This window comes from Nycticebus coucang, chromosome 5 (assembly GCF_027406575.1).
Source record: "Nycticebus coucang isolate mNycCou1 chromosome 5, mNycCou1.pri, whole genome shotgun sequence".
NCBI lineage: Eukaryota > Metazoa > Chordata > Mammalia > Primates > Lorisidae > Nycticebus > Nycticebus coucang.
This window is the reverse complement of record NC_069784.1, coordinates 100,124,784-100,141,328: the sequence shown is the minus strand read 5'-3', so window position 1 is coordinate 100,141,328 and position 16,545 is coordinate 100,124,784. Positions and strand designations below refer to the sequence as shown.

Below are 16,545 nucleotides of genomic sequence, written 5' to 3'. Positions count from 1 at the left end.
CTGACAGTCTTATTAATATAAATGAAATTGCTTTAGTAAATATTCAGTGAAGACTTGCATGCTTGCTTCCATGAAGATTAACTTAAACTTTTATATATCATAAATTTATAGCTTATAATTTATAATTAACAAACCCAAAAGACTTAGAGTTGATTAATTTTATCATATTTAGGCAGTTTTCAGATATCTTGTAGAACATTTTTCATTTTCAAAATAGGTGTCTAGTTATAATTTTCAGAAATATTAATTATTGGTGCATTTCTTTGTCATTTTGACTATGTGTCAATTGTAACTTAGTAGGATATACTTGAAGATAAATTTCAACTGTCTGATACTGAATAAAAACTATTTTCTTCTAATTTTCTATTACTTTTTTTTCTGAAGAGAGAACATCAGAAGTCACAGAATCAGGTAAATATGTACTTTCTCAAAAGACATAAGATAGAGTTGTGAAAACAGTATGTAAAGCTGAGTATTGTATATAGCTGCACAACATTTAAAAAATCCTCCTGACATTAAAAAAAAATGTATATATACACACACACACACACACACACACACATATATATATATATAATTTTTTTTGTGTGTGTGATTTTTTTTTGGCTGGGGCTGGGTATGAACCTGCCACCTCCGGCATATGGGACTGGCACCCTACTCCTTGAGCCACAGGCGCCGCCCTACACATATATATATTAATCAATACTTTTAATCAAATTAAGTATCAGCCTTCCCCCCCAATAATAAACAAGGCTTCATGTCTCTTAATAAAAAAAAAAAAATCCTCCTTTTTTTTTTTTTGAGACAGAGTTTTACTCTATCACCCCAGGATAGAGTGCGGTGACATCATAGCTCACAGCAACCTCAAATTCTTGGGCTCAGGCAATCCTCTTGCCTCAGCCTCTCAAGTAGCTGTGACTATAGGTGCCCACTACAATGTCCAGCAAGTTTTTCTATTTTTAGTAGAGATGGGGTCATGCTCTTGCTCAGGCTGATCTCAAATTCCTGAGCTCAGGCAATCCAGCCTCAGCCTACCACAGTGCTAGGATTATAGGTGTGAACTATTCGTTGCACCCAGCCTAGAAAATTCCTTAATCACTCAAATCCAGATTTTCTCATCTACAGAATAGGCAGCTCCCCAAAGGCTTGTTTGAAGGATTAAATGATACATAATGCAACCACAGAGTTGTCGCTTGTTAAGTGATGGTTTTCTTCTCACTTTCGTGTGAAATGATACATAATGCAACCACAGAGTTGTCGCTTGTTAAGTGATGGTTTTCTTCTCACTTTCGTGTGAAATAATCAGCAAAGACTGTTTGAAGACCGTGTCTACCTTTTGCATGGAGATATTAGGGGACTCTTTCATTGCTTTCACTTGTTAGGTTATTTACAGAGCATCCACCATGCCAGCCAATCCTTACTTCCTGAAGATAACAATCGAAAATATAGATGTGTTTCTTGTTGTTTTTAATTGAAACTTAATGGTACAAGTATGGTTGATGCTGGCTCCTTTTTTTTTTTTTTTTTACAGTTTTTGGCCAGGGCCAGGTTTGAACCCACCACCTCCAGTATATGGGACTGGCTCCCTACTCCTTGAGCCACAGACACCACCCTAGGCTGGCTTCTTTTCGAAGCATGTAAAAGAAAGGGAGGATCTAAGCCCAGTGGCATAAGAGTGTAATCCCCTTCTCAAGAGGCTGAGACAGGAGAATTGTTTGAATACAGGGGTTAGAGACCAGCCTGGGCAACACACCTTGTCTCATTCAAAAACAAAAAAATTAAGAAGAAAAAAAAAGAAATGAAAGAGAGAGAGAGAAAAAGAAGAGGAGGAGGAGGGGGAGAGGGAGAGAAAGAAGGAGAAGAAGAAAGGGGCAAAGGGTCTCTGTCACACAGGTGACTGAATGACCAAATATAACAACAAAGGAATTGGGAAAGCCTTGGCGCTCCTCTACTAATGGGATTAAAACTCATCTCCATTGCTAACTCCAAGAATATGTAAGAAAATCATGTTCTGGGTGCTCTCACTGAATGGGCACAATGTACGGGTGTGTGGCTCACTTTTTGGGTGCAGAACGTAACTACACAAGGGACTCTACCTAACAAATTACAATGTTGAGATTTGGTTGCTTGTACTCTCACATTAACCTGAAACAAAATAAATAAAATTAAATTAAAATAAAATAAGAAAGTGTTTTTTAAAATGATAACTACTTATTGTTTTCTCCCCCCAGTGAAGAAGAAACCTGAAAAACCTGAAAAGGAAAGTAAAGGTAATGATGATATTGTAAAACATGTAATCGAATCAGCCCTAACAATGGAATAAGAATACATCATTATACAAACCAACTGACTAAAAGCAATTCATGACATGCAGACCTGATTTTATGGCACATTTGAGAATTACAGTACATTGCAGTCCACCCATGCAAAATATGAAGGTATTGTGTTATTTTTAAATATTAAAGAGAATAGGAATATAAACCTAAAGCCAACTCCACTTATTTCTGAATTAAAACTGTGGACTTCTTTTCATATGATTCCTAAAAAGGTAAATATGGACTACAAAAAATGTAATTCCAAACCTTCAGAAGAATTATTGGCAAACATGCTATATTACATTGACTTACCATTATTTTGTCCTCAGAAAAAGTAGAAGTGAAACATCATAAAGAAGAAAAAGGTAATTTTTGAAAGAAAAAAAATGATTATGCCGTACCCTGAAACCAAAATACGTGGAATCAAACTTTATTTATGGCATTTGTAAGTGAAATTTTTATTTATGTATGTGATAATTGCTGGTCTGATTAAAGAAAGAAATGCAGCAAATAACTGTGGATATGTGGTAATGGCAGTGTCGAGGAAGCCACGGGCAGCAGGCCAAGTCATGCAGAGGAGCTTCCGTTTGTTGTTCCATTGAAGCTTCTTTTCACACTGGGTGTATTTATTTGACAAACCATACAACAATCAGTAATCACTGATTTCCATGTAATTTTCTAGAAAATTTTAGAAGGCCTTAATTATCAAAGAAATATCTATTGGGTAAAGAGGAAAGCATTCTTAAATATAGCAGACTACTTGTCAAAACCAAAAACACCTTTTGCTTATCACCAAATTCAGTTGGTCAGAATCATGCATTTTCCATAGCTTCTAGTTAATTTAGTTGCTACTTTCATGTTGTATTTCTGTTTATGCAAACCAAATGATCTCTACTGCTAACATTTATTTTTGTTAGGCATTCATTGGAATGAAGACAAAATTTTTGAAATTCACCCTGAGAAATATTTACAATGCTTAAATGACTCCCATGTTGCTAAAGCTTGGAGTTAAAGTGATCACGATTTTATGAAAATTTACTTTAAAAAATTATATTTTAATTTATATTTTTCTTATATACAGTCTCAATAAGAAAAGAAAGTCTTCAATTACCCAATGTGACAAAAGGTAACTTTGAACTATGTAAATATTAAAGTGCTGCATTAGTGTGGAAATACCTGAATTGTGTTGGTATTTAATGTTAACACTAAATTATTTTAAACCAGTGAAGTCTAGCAGATACACACTTCAGCTATTAGCAGAAAAGTAGACAGAAAATCTAGTAGAAAATGTACATGTCAATGGAACATTAGAAAACATGAAGAAAACAGTAGGAACAACAAAAATAGTTAATAAATTATTCCATTACACAACAGAGGGTACATTTTTCTATTAAAAAAGACTTTTGTAAACTGGGTGCGATCGTTCACACCTGTAATTCTAGCCCTCTGGGAGGCTAAGGCGGGTGGATTCCTTGAGCAGAAGTTCGAGAACAGCCTGAGCAATAGTGAGACTTTGTTTCTACTAAAATAGAAAAATTAGCCAGGCATTGTGGCAGATTCCTGTAGTCCCAGCTTCTTGGGAAGCTGAGGCATGAGGATTGCTCGAGCTCAAGAGTTTGAGGTTGCTGTGAGTTATTATAATGCCATAGCAGTCAACCCCAGCGTGCAAAATGAGACTCTGGTTAAGGAAAAAAAAAAAAAAAGGTCAGGCATGGTGACCCAAGCCTATAATCCTTGCACTCTGAGAGGCTGAGGAGGGTGGATTGCTTGAGCTCACAAATTCAAGACCAACTTGAGCAAAAAATGGGGACCCCCTTCTACTAAAAATAAAAAAAATGAGGCAAGAGGATTGCATGAGCCCAAGAGTTGTAGGTTGCTGTGAGCTATGAGACCACAGCACTCTACCCAGATAGCTTGAGACTCTGTCTCAAAAAAATAAAATAAAAAAGACTTTTGTAGCATGAATAAGGTCAAAAATGATATAGTAGAAAATACAGATACATTTGGGATTTATTTTGTCTATGACTATATAACAGAAAGTTAATATCATAAATTTTTAAAATGTATAAATTACCCTTTAAATTGATTCAACCTAGACACAATGTAGTCAAATACCAGCAGGTACATCATGGTGGATAGATGTTCTTTCCTAAAAAGAGAATGATCTATATTGGTGATATTATTATCATGTAACTATAAATAAAATGTATCATTGAATTATATACACTACACGATATAATTTTAGGCAAATTCACTTAATTAAAAATGTGCTTTAAATTCTAAGATGCTAAATAAACATACCATAACTATTTTCATTCATAGTAAACACAGAGATCTCCTGTGTGTGTGTGTGTCGGGGGGTGAATCCTTAATTTTCACTGGCTCTCTCTTGCTGCTTACTATAGCATATATATCTGAAATGACAGAATATATCTATATGTGTAATTTAGATGAAATTATTAATAACTTAAATATAATTATCAAAAGTATTAAAGGGTAAAATTTCCAACTCAAATACAAGAGCAAGTCACATTCGTAGGATGATACAGAGGCACCACTTTTATATTGAAATGTCCTTTAAATTATTGCTTAATATCCTTTGAGATAGTCAGCTAGAAGGATGAAAAGAAACCAATCAGCTAGAAATGCATGACTATGTCTTTTTCTAATTATTAGCTCATGGCATCCTTAGCACAGCCCAATTATTACTGTCTGTTTAAAGATGAGATAGGTGTAATGAGAAAAAGTCTATCTCAGAGTTTACGCGGTAGGGACAGAACTTGGCTCCACGTCAGTGTGACCACAAAAGACTCTCGCCATTAAGCCCACCTAATTTCACTTCATTTTCTATGACACTGTTGCAAATATGTGTGTAGAGGTAAATTTTCTACTAATCAAAGCAGCCCCAAGATGAAATGCACTCCACTTTGACCCCAGTTACCTATTGGAGCTATGATTAGTGAAAACCTTTGTAGCTCAGCGGGACCAGGGATTCAGACATTGCTTGGAAGACTCCCCACTTCCCCTGTTTGTGAGTCTACCATTTTGAGGCTCTTCATATTATGAATACAAAGCCCAGAAAAATTATTACTTATGAAAGCACAAGTTCAACTCAGAGCTAGTTGTGAGTATGAACATTCTTATTCCTTCCCTCGTTCAACAGAGAGTTGAATTGTATGTCAATAAATATTTATTTTACTTTCTAAGTTCTTGTCTTCCCGATCAATGCTAATATTTTTAAAGAAAAACATAATAACATGTTAATGTTAGTAAACTGTTTTTCTCAATTATTTTATTTGTTTTATACATGAAGTAAGCAGCTATGATATGACTAAAGACATTAATAAGTATCCCAATTGAAATTTTTTTTAGCTCTATATTGGCATCATTTCAATTTTATATATTTTTTATTCTTAGGTTTAAATTAGAAACTCTATCTCAAACTATAATAAGTCATGTAACACAGATTCCTTAAAAATATGCATTTCCTGAGCGACAGTGAGATCACGACTCATGAAAAAAATGGAAAAACCCAGCCAGCGCCTGTAATCCCAGCGGCTTCCGGAGGCTGAGGCAGCGGGGTGCCCTCAGCCAGATCTGAGGTTGTGGTGAGCTACCACACCCACTGCACTCTGCTCAGGGGCATAGGGTGGGACCCTGTCTCAACAACAAAAATGCATTTCCTAGCACGGCGTTTTAAATGAGATTGAGATTGTTAGAATGGAGATGTCAGTCTTGTTCAAGAAGATACGATCTCTGGTACAGTGATCTCTCTGTTACCTGGCACCCATGGGGACTGGTGTAGTCTGGATCAATGTAGTTTCCAGTTGCTTGAGAATTATTATTAAATATGAGCCTAATTCTCTCCCTCATATTCTACCATGTCTTACCATAAACTCTATACTGACTTGATATTAATATTGAAACACACGGACTAAAAGCAAATTAAGACAAATAAAGATGAATTTCACTTACTGGAACATAGTTTTACTGTAATATAAAACAGCTTTGTAAATGCAGTGCACAGCACAATTTTAGATATATGGCAGTCAATACACTTTTCAACTTCACTACCAATTTTTTAGCTTCAAGTAACACACATTAACACTTAAAACTGGTACAGAGACCACCTGTGAGCCACGGACGTGATGCAGGAACCATCAGTTTCCTGACAGCGCAGCACACCAAGTTTAAACTTATTTCTTTGGGGGGGTGGGGCCAGGTTGCATGCTGGTGGCTTGAGAGTGGCAGGTGCTTGAGTTTCATATAACAGGGAATTTACTATATATGTAGTAGTCAGACAGTTAACTCCCCTTATATATTTTATCCTACATACATACAGTTTAATGATAAATCTCATTTCTTTGAAGAACAATAGTGCCTCACTGAAAAAGATAAATTAATGTGAAAAAAATAAACTGATTTTGCATGTTTCTTTTTAATATGTGTTTGTTTTATGCTCTAATTGGTAATTATTGGTCTTCATCTTTGAAAGAAAAATAATGCTTAATGGTCTATTTTATGAAATTTGGAAATTCTGAAGAAAATGTTTAGATTAATTTAGATCACTCAATACTAAAGTGATTTTATTCAAGTTGGGTATAATTCTAGTTGAACTAAACACTCAATTTTAACACAGATCCTATTTTAGTAAGAGTATTTAGAAAAGCATAAATATGTTTTGACAACTGAAATGCCTTTCTTACATAAAAGAGATTAATGAAAATAGTCAGATTTGTTTTCACAACTAAATAGAGTTATATTTCTTCATTAACGCTTAAATAATAAAGAAAAAACTGAAATTATATTACTTTTATAAAGCCCATTGATATATACATTCTTTGCATTTTATCACACTTAAACTAAATTTGTCTTCTTTTCTTAGCTGAAAAGCCAGCAAGAGGATCAAGTAAGTACAATGTGTATTAATGATAAGTGCTCTCTGAATTTCAAGCTGAATTCATAAAATAGTTTTATTTTTCATGCGTTCAGAGATTCATTTTAAACTAAACCCTCTGACAGGAATTTGTTAGCTTTTATTCTCAGTCATCTTGAAACTTAAAAAAAAAAATCTTTATTACTTGAAATTATAAATTGTACCAGAAATGATATATTATATACTTAATAAATTATATATTATATAATAAATTATATATTATATACTTATACACTTAAGCCTGAAGATAAAAGTGACTTGCATGTTAATAAATATGTGATAGAAGTAGAATGAAATTAAATCATCCTATTTCTGCCGTAAACTATCAATCAATCACTCAAAAATTTACTGGTTTGCATATGGTCAAATACTCTTTTTATATTTTTGAGAGTGTCTCACTATGTCACCCTGGGTAGAGTGCTGTGACGTCACAGCTCACAGCAACCTCAAATTCTTGGGCTTAAGTGATTCTCTTGCCTCAGCCTCCCAAGTAGCTGGGACTACAGGTGCCCGCCACAACAACTGGCTACGTTTTGGAGGGGTGGGGTTTGCAGTTTTTGGCCAGGACTGGGTTTGAACCCACCACCTCCGGTATATGAGGCCAGTGCCCCACTCCTTTGAGCCACAGACGCTGCCCCGCCCGGCTATTTTTTAGTTGTAGTTGTCATTGTTTAGCAGGCCCAGGCAGGGTTCGAACCCACAGCCTCAGTGTCGGTAGCCGGCACCCTACTCACTGAGCTACGGGCGCTAAGCCAAATAGTCACGTTTTGTTTGCTGCTGTTTTCTAATGCTCAATAACTTCAATATAACTTTATATCTAAGAAAAAAGGCACAATTAGGAGAGAATGCAATCTGACATAGCACAAACAGACAGAGCTCCCAAGAACATTCTCTACAATATCAAGATCCAGATACAGAGAGGAATTCTCAGTATATAGGATACAACTGTAAATAATCTTACAAGTTTCTAAAATTCAGAGTAATAAAAGTTTTATCCTCCATGTCTCCATATTTAGAAAAGAGAAATCATTCTAAATCAGCTCTGTCCAATAGAAATATAATGTGATACAGATAAGTAATTTTAAATTTCCATTTGACACCTTAAAAGGTAAAAAGAAACAGGTGAAAATAATTTTATAGTAGATTTTATTTAGCCCAATATATACAAATATTATTTCAATATATAATCTGTAGACAAATTTATTCATCATTTACATCCTTTCTTCCTTGTATTGAAATAGTGAAATCATATATGTATTTTACATTTGCAACACATTTCAGGTCGCACTAGTCACATTTCAATTCCCCAGATACCCATGTGTTCAGTGCCTACTGCAATGAATCGAGGAGATGCAATTTAGCGCTTCCACTGTGCCCTACACTTTGCAAATACTGAGGACAGTATAAGAGAATCATTAAAATATGGTATTTGCCACATACAACCTTCAAAGTGCTTTGATGGCAAGTAATAGAACCCCACATGGACTTACTTCAGGAATTTAGAAAAGAAAATTTGTTGCAAGAATACAGAATTGCCTCCTTGATGTAAGGGCAAGACTTAAAGTAAAGGCCCTTGGAAGCTGTCCTACCCCTGTCGACAAAGGTAGTGAGAACAGACTTCATGAAAGAGGTAATGCCAGGATTTGTACCTTGAAGAATGGTTGGGTTTGGGTAGCTTGGGAAAGCGTAGGAATGTGTAATGAAAAAAACCATAGCATACAGAGCAACCAGAAGCAGTGGCTGGAGTTTGGTGCTCGTGTTTGAAAGAGGCAGGAGGGTTAAGGCCATAGGACTTCAGACTACAGCTCAGAAGACCATGGTTTACTCCCTAGAAGGAAATAAGTCTGGGAATTTTGGGGATACTCGACTTCACAGTCATAGCAGTAGCATTAAGCAATAGTAGTTGTAAGAATTAGAGTATGAGTATTAACTGAAAAGAGAAAGATATGCTGAAGAAAAATATATCATCTTTTGCGGACTCTAATAAAATAAATGGCCAGAGACATCATCAGCTAAGTCATTTCAACAATTGGGTTTTCTGAGAATATAAAGACGACCTTTTCCATAGCACATGCTATTTTTTTTTTTTAATATCATGCCATTTTAGGGGCACTCATCAAAAACTGCCTCAGGTATTTGTAAAATATAGTGTACTAATTCAAACTCAACAATCATAGTTTTTTGTCTGAACCCTATTTTAGCAATATGTACATGTGTTTTTGTTATTGGCGGTGATAGGAGTGGGTTTATTTGGTTGGACTTATGGGTTTTTCATTTGTTCGTCCTTCACTAAAGGAGGTTTGTGACATAGCTGTGCTTCGTGGCCATCACACCCCACCAAGATGTTCTAACTCTGCCCTGGTGCTTACATCACTTATCCTCTGCCAGAGACTGGATCCTTTATTCTTACATGCCATATTTTTCTGCTTGAGTTATAGATGCACCAAAATCTGGATTTTGTGCAGTTTGTTGAGTATTTATAGGAGGAGGAAGGCAAATGAATAGAAAAGGAATAGAAAAAGAGAGGGGAGGTATCTTTTTCTGAATTCTAGTGGGTCAGTCTGATAGAGATTTCTGGAAGTTTCCAGTGGACTGAATTCTCAGAGAGCTGGGATTTTATTACAGGGATAAAAATGATGCTGATAAGAATTAGCAATGCACTAACGTCTCTCTATTACATCTATGAAAGTATGTCGCCACATTAGGTTTTCAATGATTCACAGAGGATTATGGTTTAATCAGTGGTTGTTTTCGTGGATTTTTCTTTGTTACAGATATAGCTTTCAAATTTCCAAATATTCATTTTTATTGCAATATATATATCATTTTTTCTTTGTAGACATAGTAAATTTATAATAAATAATTTGCTTCTTCTGGAGATCAGAGGACATTAGGAAAGGGATGTTAGATTATATTATGTTTAATATTTATCTTAAAAATTAAATGTAAAACCCCCACATTTTTCAACTTTAAATAATGCTACCATTTCTATCTGATATTAATATTTTAAGTCTTTTGAAACTTTTTGTCTGAGAAAAATATACTTTCTGAAACATTATTTTCCAGGAACCTGCCCAAAGGCAAAACATGAAATCAAACAAATGACTGAGAATATACATTATTCAAAGGTGAATGGTGCTGTGGGAAGGCTTCTACCTAGATGAGTTGCAAAGTTGTGACATAGCTGAGCAAAGCTGGGTTGACTTGCTCCTCCAAATGAGTATTTCAAATGGAACAATGTAATAAGAACATTTCTTGCGATCATTCCACCTCGAGATCTAACTTTGGCACCTTTTCCTGTAACATATTTCTTCAATAATGAACAGAGAGCATTTTTGCTGTTAGCACTTCATCAAATCACCAGCATGCACGTAGGTTTGGGATTATTATGAAGCCTCTGAGATCTAATTTTGACATTAGCCACAGATAATGAATTTAACTTTGATATGGCTATACTGATAAAGCTAATCTTATCTAGAAGTTAATTGCTTTCTAATGAAGCTTCAACCAAGCTTCAGTAAAAGATTAGCCAGGATTTCCATTTTTTAAACAACTTTCTTTATATCTTACTTCTGTGATTTTTTAAGATGCTCTCTAACTTTCTATTTCCTCATATATTTTGATTCTGCATTTTTCTTGTATAAATATGATAGTGATTAAGTGATTTGCTTCAATACAGAGTATGAAGGGTAATTTAGATGTCAGAAGTAAGCTACCCTGAAAATCAATTTGAAATTTTAAATTACCATAAGATAAAATTAAACACGGATTTCATAAATGTAAAAGTTAATAGTCTTTTTCTGAATTTACATATTTGGTATATCTTAGATCTGAAAATCAAAGTCTGAAATTAATATCTAATAAGGATTTCCTTAAAAAGAAAGCAATCAACCATAATTGAAGCATATTATTTGTTGTTAATAAAAGCATGCCCGATTTTTTATCAATTATGTGCTCCTGCCCTGAAATTTTTTAGTAATTTCAGAAAGCTGCAATTTCTCAGTAAGTATGTAATTCTCATTTGCAGGATTATTTCACTTTGTCAAATCATAATGTTATTAGTAATGAGTCAGTAAATTATAAAATGATAATCCAGTAGCCAAAAAGAATTAAGGTTTTAAGCACAGAAATTCTTAATCACAGAAAAAAACATTTTTTAACAGTACTTTGAGCTGTTGTTTTAAAATATACTTTCATTTATGTTGCTAGTAATCTTTAATTCCTTTTTTTATACAACTAAATTCTCTCTTCTACTGTGGTCAGATCTAAACTAAAAGTCACTTGGGAGTTGTTTCATCTCTGCTGGGCATGGTGGCTCCTGTCTGTAATCCTAGCACTCTGGGAGGCTGAGGCCGGAGTTACTTGAGGTCAGGAGTTCAAGACTAACCTGAGCAAGACCAAGATCCTGTGTCTACAAAAAAAAAAAAAAATTAGCAGGGCTTTTGGCGCACTTCTGTAGTCCTAGCTACTTGGGAGGCTAAGGCAGGAGGTTGCCTTGAGCCCAGGAGCTTGAGGTTGCAGTGAGTTGTGATAATGTCACTACATTCTATTTAGGGCAACAGAACACAACTCTGTCTCAATTGAAAAAAAAAAAAGGAAAGAAGAATTAAGTCACCATTTAAGTTAATTTGTGTTATCTCAGATTAATTGAGTTGGTGATAAAAATAATAGGCAGTTAATTAATGGTGAGATAGCAACACTTTAACTCTTACATAAGTGAATCAATTTTGTCATTATACAACATATGCCAGTCTCATTTCTATCACTATATATGAAAATTTGACAGTCTTATTAAGATGCAGTTACAGAGCAAATCTTGAAACCCTCTGTGCTTAACTTTGCAGAATGAGTTTGAATGATGTTACTCATGCTAATGAAATATTGAATTCATCTATCCAAAATTAAATCTACTTGCTTCCTGAAGAATAAAGGGTATTGCATAAACTAAAATGACTATTAAGTCACTTCCCTTTGTCTGTTAAAACTGTTTGTGAAACAGAAAATAAACATCCCCATTACTATAAATGCATAACCAAATCCATGGCTGGGTTTTTCACTGTTGCAGCCAGTGAGGGTGATTATATACTTAAATCAAAAACAAAAAGAGGAAAAAGGACCTTTGTGCTTCTAAAATAATTCCTTTGAAAATGAAGATTTAGGAGAGAGATTATTCTTATTTTTATAATTTTTCTTTTCACTTACAAGTGAATTTTACCAATTTAAATTTCCTTTTCCTCTCCCCAAACACGAATTATTCCAGTGCTATTCTGTTCTTTAAAAATACTTTATTAGGCCAGGTGCAGTGTCTCACACCTGTATTCCCAGCATTTCAGGAGGCCGAGGTGAGAGGATCACTTGAAGTCAGGAGTTGGAGACCAGCCTACAGAACATACTGACATCCCATGTATATTAAAAATAAATATATCCCATGTATATTAGCCTGGTGTGGGGGTGTGTACTAATAGTCTTAAGACTCGCTATTTAGGAGCTAAGGCGGGAAGATGACTTCAGCCGAGTTCAAGGTTGCAGTGAGCTATGATCTTGCCACTGTACTCCAGCATAGACAACAAAGAGAGATCCTTTCTCTAAAATTATATTAACCTGAAATAAAAATGTAAAAAAAAATTTAATAGTGTAACACAGAAAAATAAACTAATAAACCCTCCATGTGGGCGTAATATCTCATACATACAAAATAACATATATCTAAGAACTAGATGCCCCAAATATTGTGGCTTCTACTCAACACCATTCCTTGATACCTATCAGAGGTTATTACAACACTGAGTTTTATGTTTATGATTTCCTTGATTTTTTTGCTATTTTTAAATTTCAGCTTGATATAAGGGTACATATCATTAGATTACATAAATTGCTTTTGTTAGGTTAAACTCCATGTTGTCCTTCTGTCTTTCATCTAGGAACTGTTCCATATATCTCTGTGATATACCCATTGGGTGGAAATGCACCATGACCTCCCCCTTAGTTTTTCTCTCGTGTGAGCATACATCTTCTAGTTTCAAATTGGAACTGAGTATAGATTCATTCTGGTGTTTGCTTGGGAGAATATTCTCCAAAGCCATCCAGGTTGTTACAAAAGATGCAAAATCTTCACCTTTTTGTATCTGAATAGTATTCCATAGTGTGTGTATACCACACCTTATTTATCTGTTCATATATTGAAGGGTCTTTGGGTTGTCTCCACATCTTCGTGATTGTGAATTGTGCTGCTATAAACATTTGATTGTGAATGTCCTTACAGAAACCCATCTTTTTTTTTGGTAGATACTTAGGAATGGTACTGCATGATCAAATGGTAGGTCCACTTTTAGTTCTTTGAGGAATTTGAATTAATTTGCAGTCCAACCAACAGTGGAGGAGTGTTCTCTTCTCTTTACTACCTTTGTCAGTACGTGTTGACTCTAAGAGCTCGTGATGCAACTCACTGTCAGTGTGGTTAGGTGATATCTCAGGTGGCTTTGATTTGCATTTCTCTGATGATCAGGGATAATGAGCATTTTTTTCATGCATCTGTTGGCCATTTGTCCGTCCTCATGAGACAAGCTTCTGTTCATGTCTCTTGCCCAGTTTGTAATGGGGTTATTTGTTCATTTCTTATCGATTTTCTTTAGTTCTTTATAAACTCTGGTTTATTGCCCTTTGTCAGATTTGTAGCATGCGAGTATCTTCTAGCTGGTAAAGATTTGGAGGAAGAGCATCACTACAAATAAATTGAGAAAATACTTTTTTTGAGGTGATATAGGGTTTTGGAGGTGATTATGGCTGTGGTAATATACATTTACATGTATTAAAAGTCATAAAATTTCATTAAAATTCACTGAAAAAGTCAAATTATGAGAGAGAGAGAGAAAAGGAAGGAAGGAAGGAAAATAAATTTTGACAGCTTGCTTTCTGAGATTTCTTGGCTGTTACTCTTTAAATGTTTCAGATATTATCTTTCGTTGTCTTTCTTGACTGTCCTGATTGGTTTTTGTTCCATTCTCAGCAGTTTCTTACCATTTGTGGGAACCCATTCTGCGAGTGAAGCCCTGGCTGGTTGGTTTTACAAGGTCATAGTGTACCTCCAGCACCTTTAGATCTCACGGTGGGTACTTCACACTCACCTGTTGGACTCTGCAAACGCTCCCAGTTTCAGCTCACAAGTCAGCCCAACTTTCTGAATACCTGTTGGCTCTCTGGGGATTCCTGTTCTCCAGCCTCTGAGATTCCCCATTCTTTCCTTCTGTTTCCTTTTCTACAAACTTGGATTCCTTCTTGTTTTCTGACTATTCATTTATGACAATACAAAGGTATTTTAGGGTTTGTCTAATTTTGCTTTTATCAATATTTTTCTCATAGGTTTTATGTACCTGTTCTGTCCAATTTTATGGAGACATTGAAGGAGATGTAAATAACATATTGATGTTATTTTCTTAGAATTCCTGGGACAATTCCCCACCATCCTTAGCTTAAAAAGGGTTTCAGACTGCATTCCAACTTTGCTCTTTGCAACTTAGTCTCTGATTTCAATTATTTTTTTTCTTTTTTGGAGACAGAGTCTCACTCTCATCCTCAGTAGAGTGCCGTGGCATCATAGCTAACAGCAACCTCAAACTCTTGCCTCAGCCTCTCAAGTACCTGTGACTATAGGCACCCACCATAACATCCAGCTATTTTTAGAAACAGGGTCTCTCTCTTGCTCAGGCTGGTCTCAAACCTGTGAACTCAGGAAATCTACCACCCTCAGCCTCCCAGAGTGCTGGGATTACAGGCGTAAGCCACTGAGCCAGGCCTGACTTCAGTTTTAATTATTTTTTACTTTTTATTTTTACTTTTTTTTTCGAGATAGAGTCTCACTTTGTTTCCCAAGGCTAGAGTACTGTGGTGTCGCAGCTCACAGCAACCTCAAATGCTTGGGCTCCAGTGATTGTCTAACCTCAGCCTCCTGAGGACTAAGGCTCTGCCACATGCCTGGCTAGTTTTTTCTATTTTTAGTTGAGACAGGGTCTTTCTCTTGCTCAGGTGGGTCTCAAGCTCCTGAGCTCAAGCAATCTTTCGTCCTCAGCCTGGGAGTTTCAGTTTTAATATAAGCACTTGGTCTTCAGTGTGACTTTCATGCATCAGCGAGGTTTTTCTCCTTTCCCTGGGGCAAAAGGGAGGATTCTGTTTGGAGATTTCCTTTATCTTCTCTGAGTCCAGTACTATAACAAAAGTTGTGGGCTTTTTATTATTGTGAATGAGCACTTTCGTATATCCATCCTATCCTTTTATCAGAAGGATTAGTATATAATAAGTTTTAAAATATTATATGTAAATCTTATTTTAATCAAGGGCCTTGCATTTCCGTTCCAAATTAAAATGTAAATTATCTGATGTCCTGGTTCCAGATAATTGTATAAAATTAATTATGTCATTAAAAATTTAAAGAATCCTAAATTTAATCTTTATTAGAATAAAATTATTCTCACTTGATACTGATATGCACAAACTTTGAAAAAATGCTTTCTTGTAGGGATAAAGTTTATTTCAGGCTAAATATGGGTATGTATATGTATAAGTGTACAAATATATACATACACATACATGATTTGAAAGTGGTACTTTTATAAATGACTTCTGTTTAGCTGGAGGTCACTTTCTGAAATGTAATGTTGATAGATACTAATATCAATGTAATTTCTCTTAAAAACAAATTAGCACCAAATTCATGTTAGAAATACAAATGATATCATAGGGTTGTAGCTAATACCAGGGAACATAACTTCAGAGGTACTAGTTCCAATCAAGATTCAAAAGTTGTGTAAACTTAGAAAACTTATGAAAATTTCTGTGCTTCAGACATATTTTTAAATTTTGGATAATAATACTATTAATATCGTAGACATTTGGGGTAGATTAAGTAAAATAAAATGGTAGGATGTATATGTAAAGTGATTACATGTATTAACTGGTAACTATGAGAATGATGATAATGGTGATGATTATGACATGGGATTCATTCCCCAGCTAGAGACAGCTTTTAATTACTAAGCTTTTGGGTGAAAAGGGATAAAATAATAAAATGAAAAAATAAAAAGAAATAACAGGTCACATGATGCTCAGCTTGGGTCAGATGATGCTCAGCTTGCAGGCACATCACAAATCTCCTCAGGACCTCCAGATTCAACTTGTCACTGCAGTGGCTTTCCGTGGCGGGGAGGAGACAAGATGGATGACTGAAGCCAGCTTTCCACAGAGGCTCCCATCCAGAAGGAGAGATAAAGGACAAAAATTCAGCAAGTAACCTGGTGGATT

General features: G+C 35.2%; 1 protein-coding gene across 9 annotated transcripts in view; it reads left to right on the top strand.

The window, feature by feature from the left end:
* TRDN (triadin) overlaps positions 1-16,545 on the top strand; it is a 403,216-nt gene that overhangs the window by 360,773 nt on the left and 25,898 nt on the right. For 8 of the 9 annotated variants that reach the window (XM_053592195.1, XM_053592194.1, XM_053592192.1 and 5 more), the window contains 5 exons: positions 385-411; positions 2,232-2,270; positions 2,645-2,680; positions 3,397-3,441; positions 7,201-7,224. In XM_053592195.1, the coding sequence (XP_053448170.1) occupies positions 385-411; positions 2,232-2,270; positions 2,645-2,680; positions 3,397-3,441; positions 7,201-7,224 (171 nt within the window). The remainder of the gene's footprint in view (positions 1-384; positions 412-2,231; positions 2,271-2,644; positions 2,681-3,396; positions 3,442-7,200; positions 7,225-16,545) is intronic. The other variant, XM_053592190.1, reaches the window with a different exon arrangement.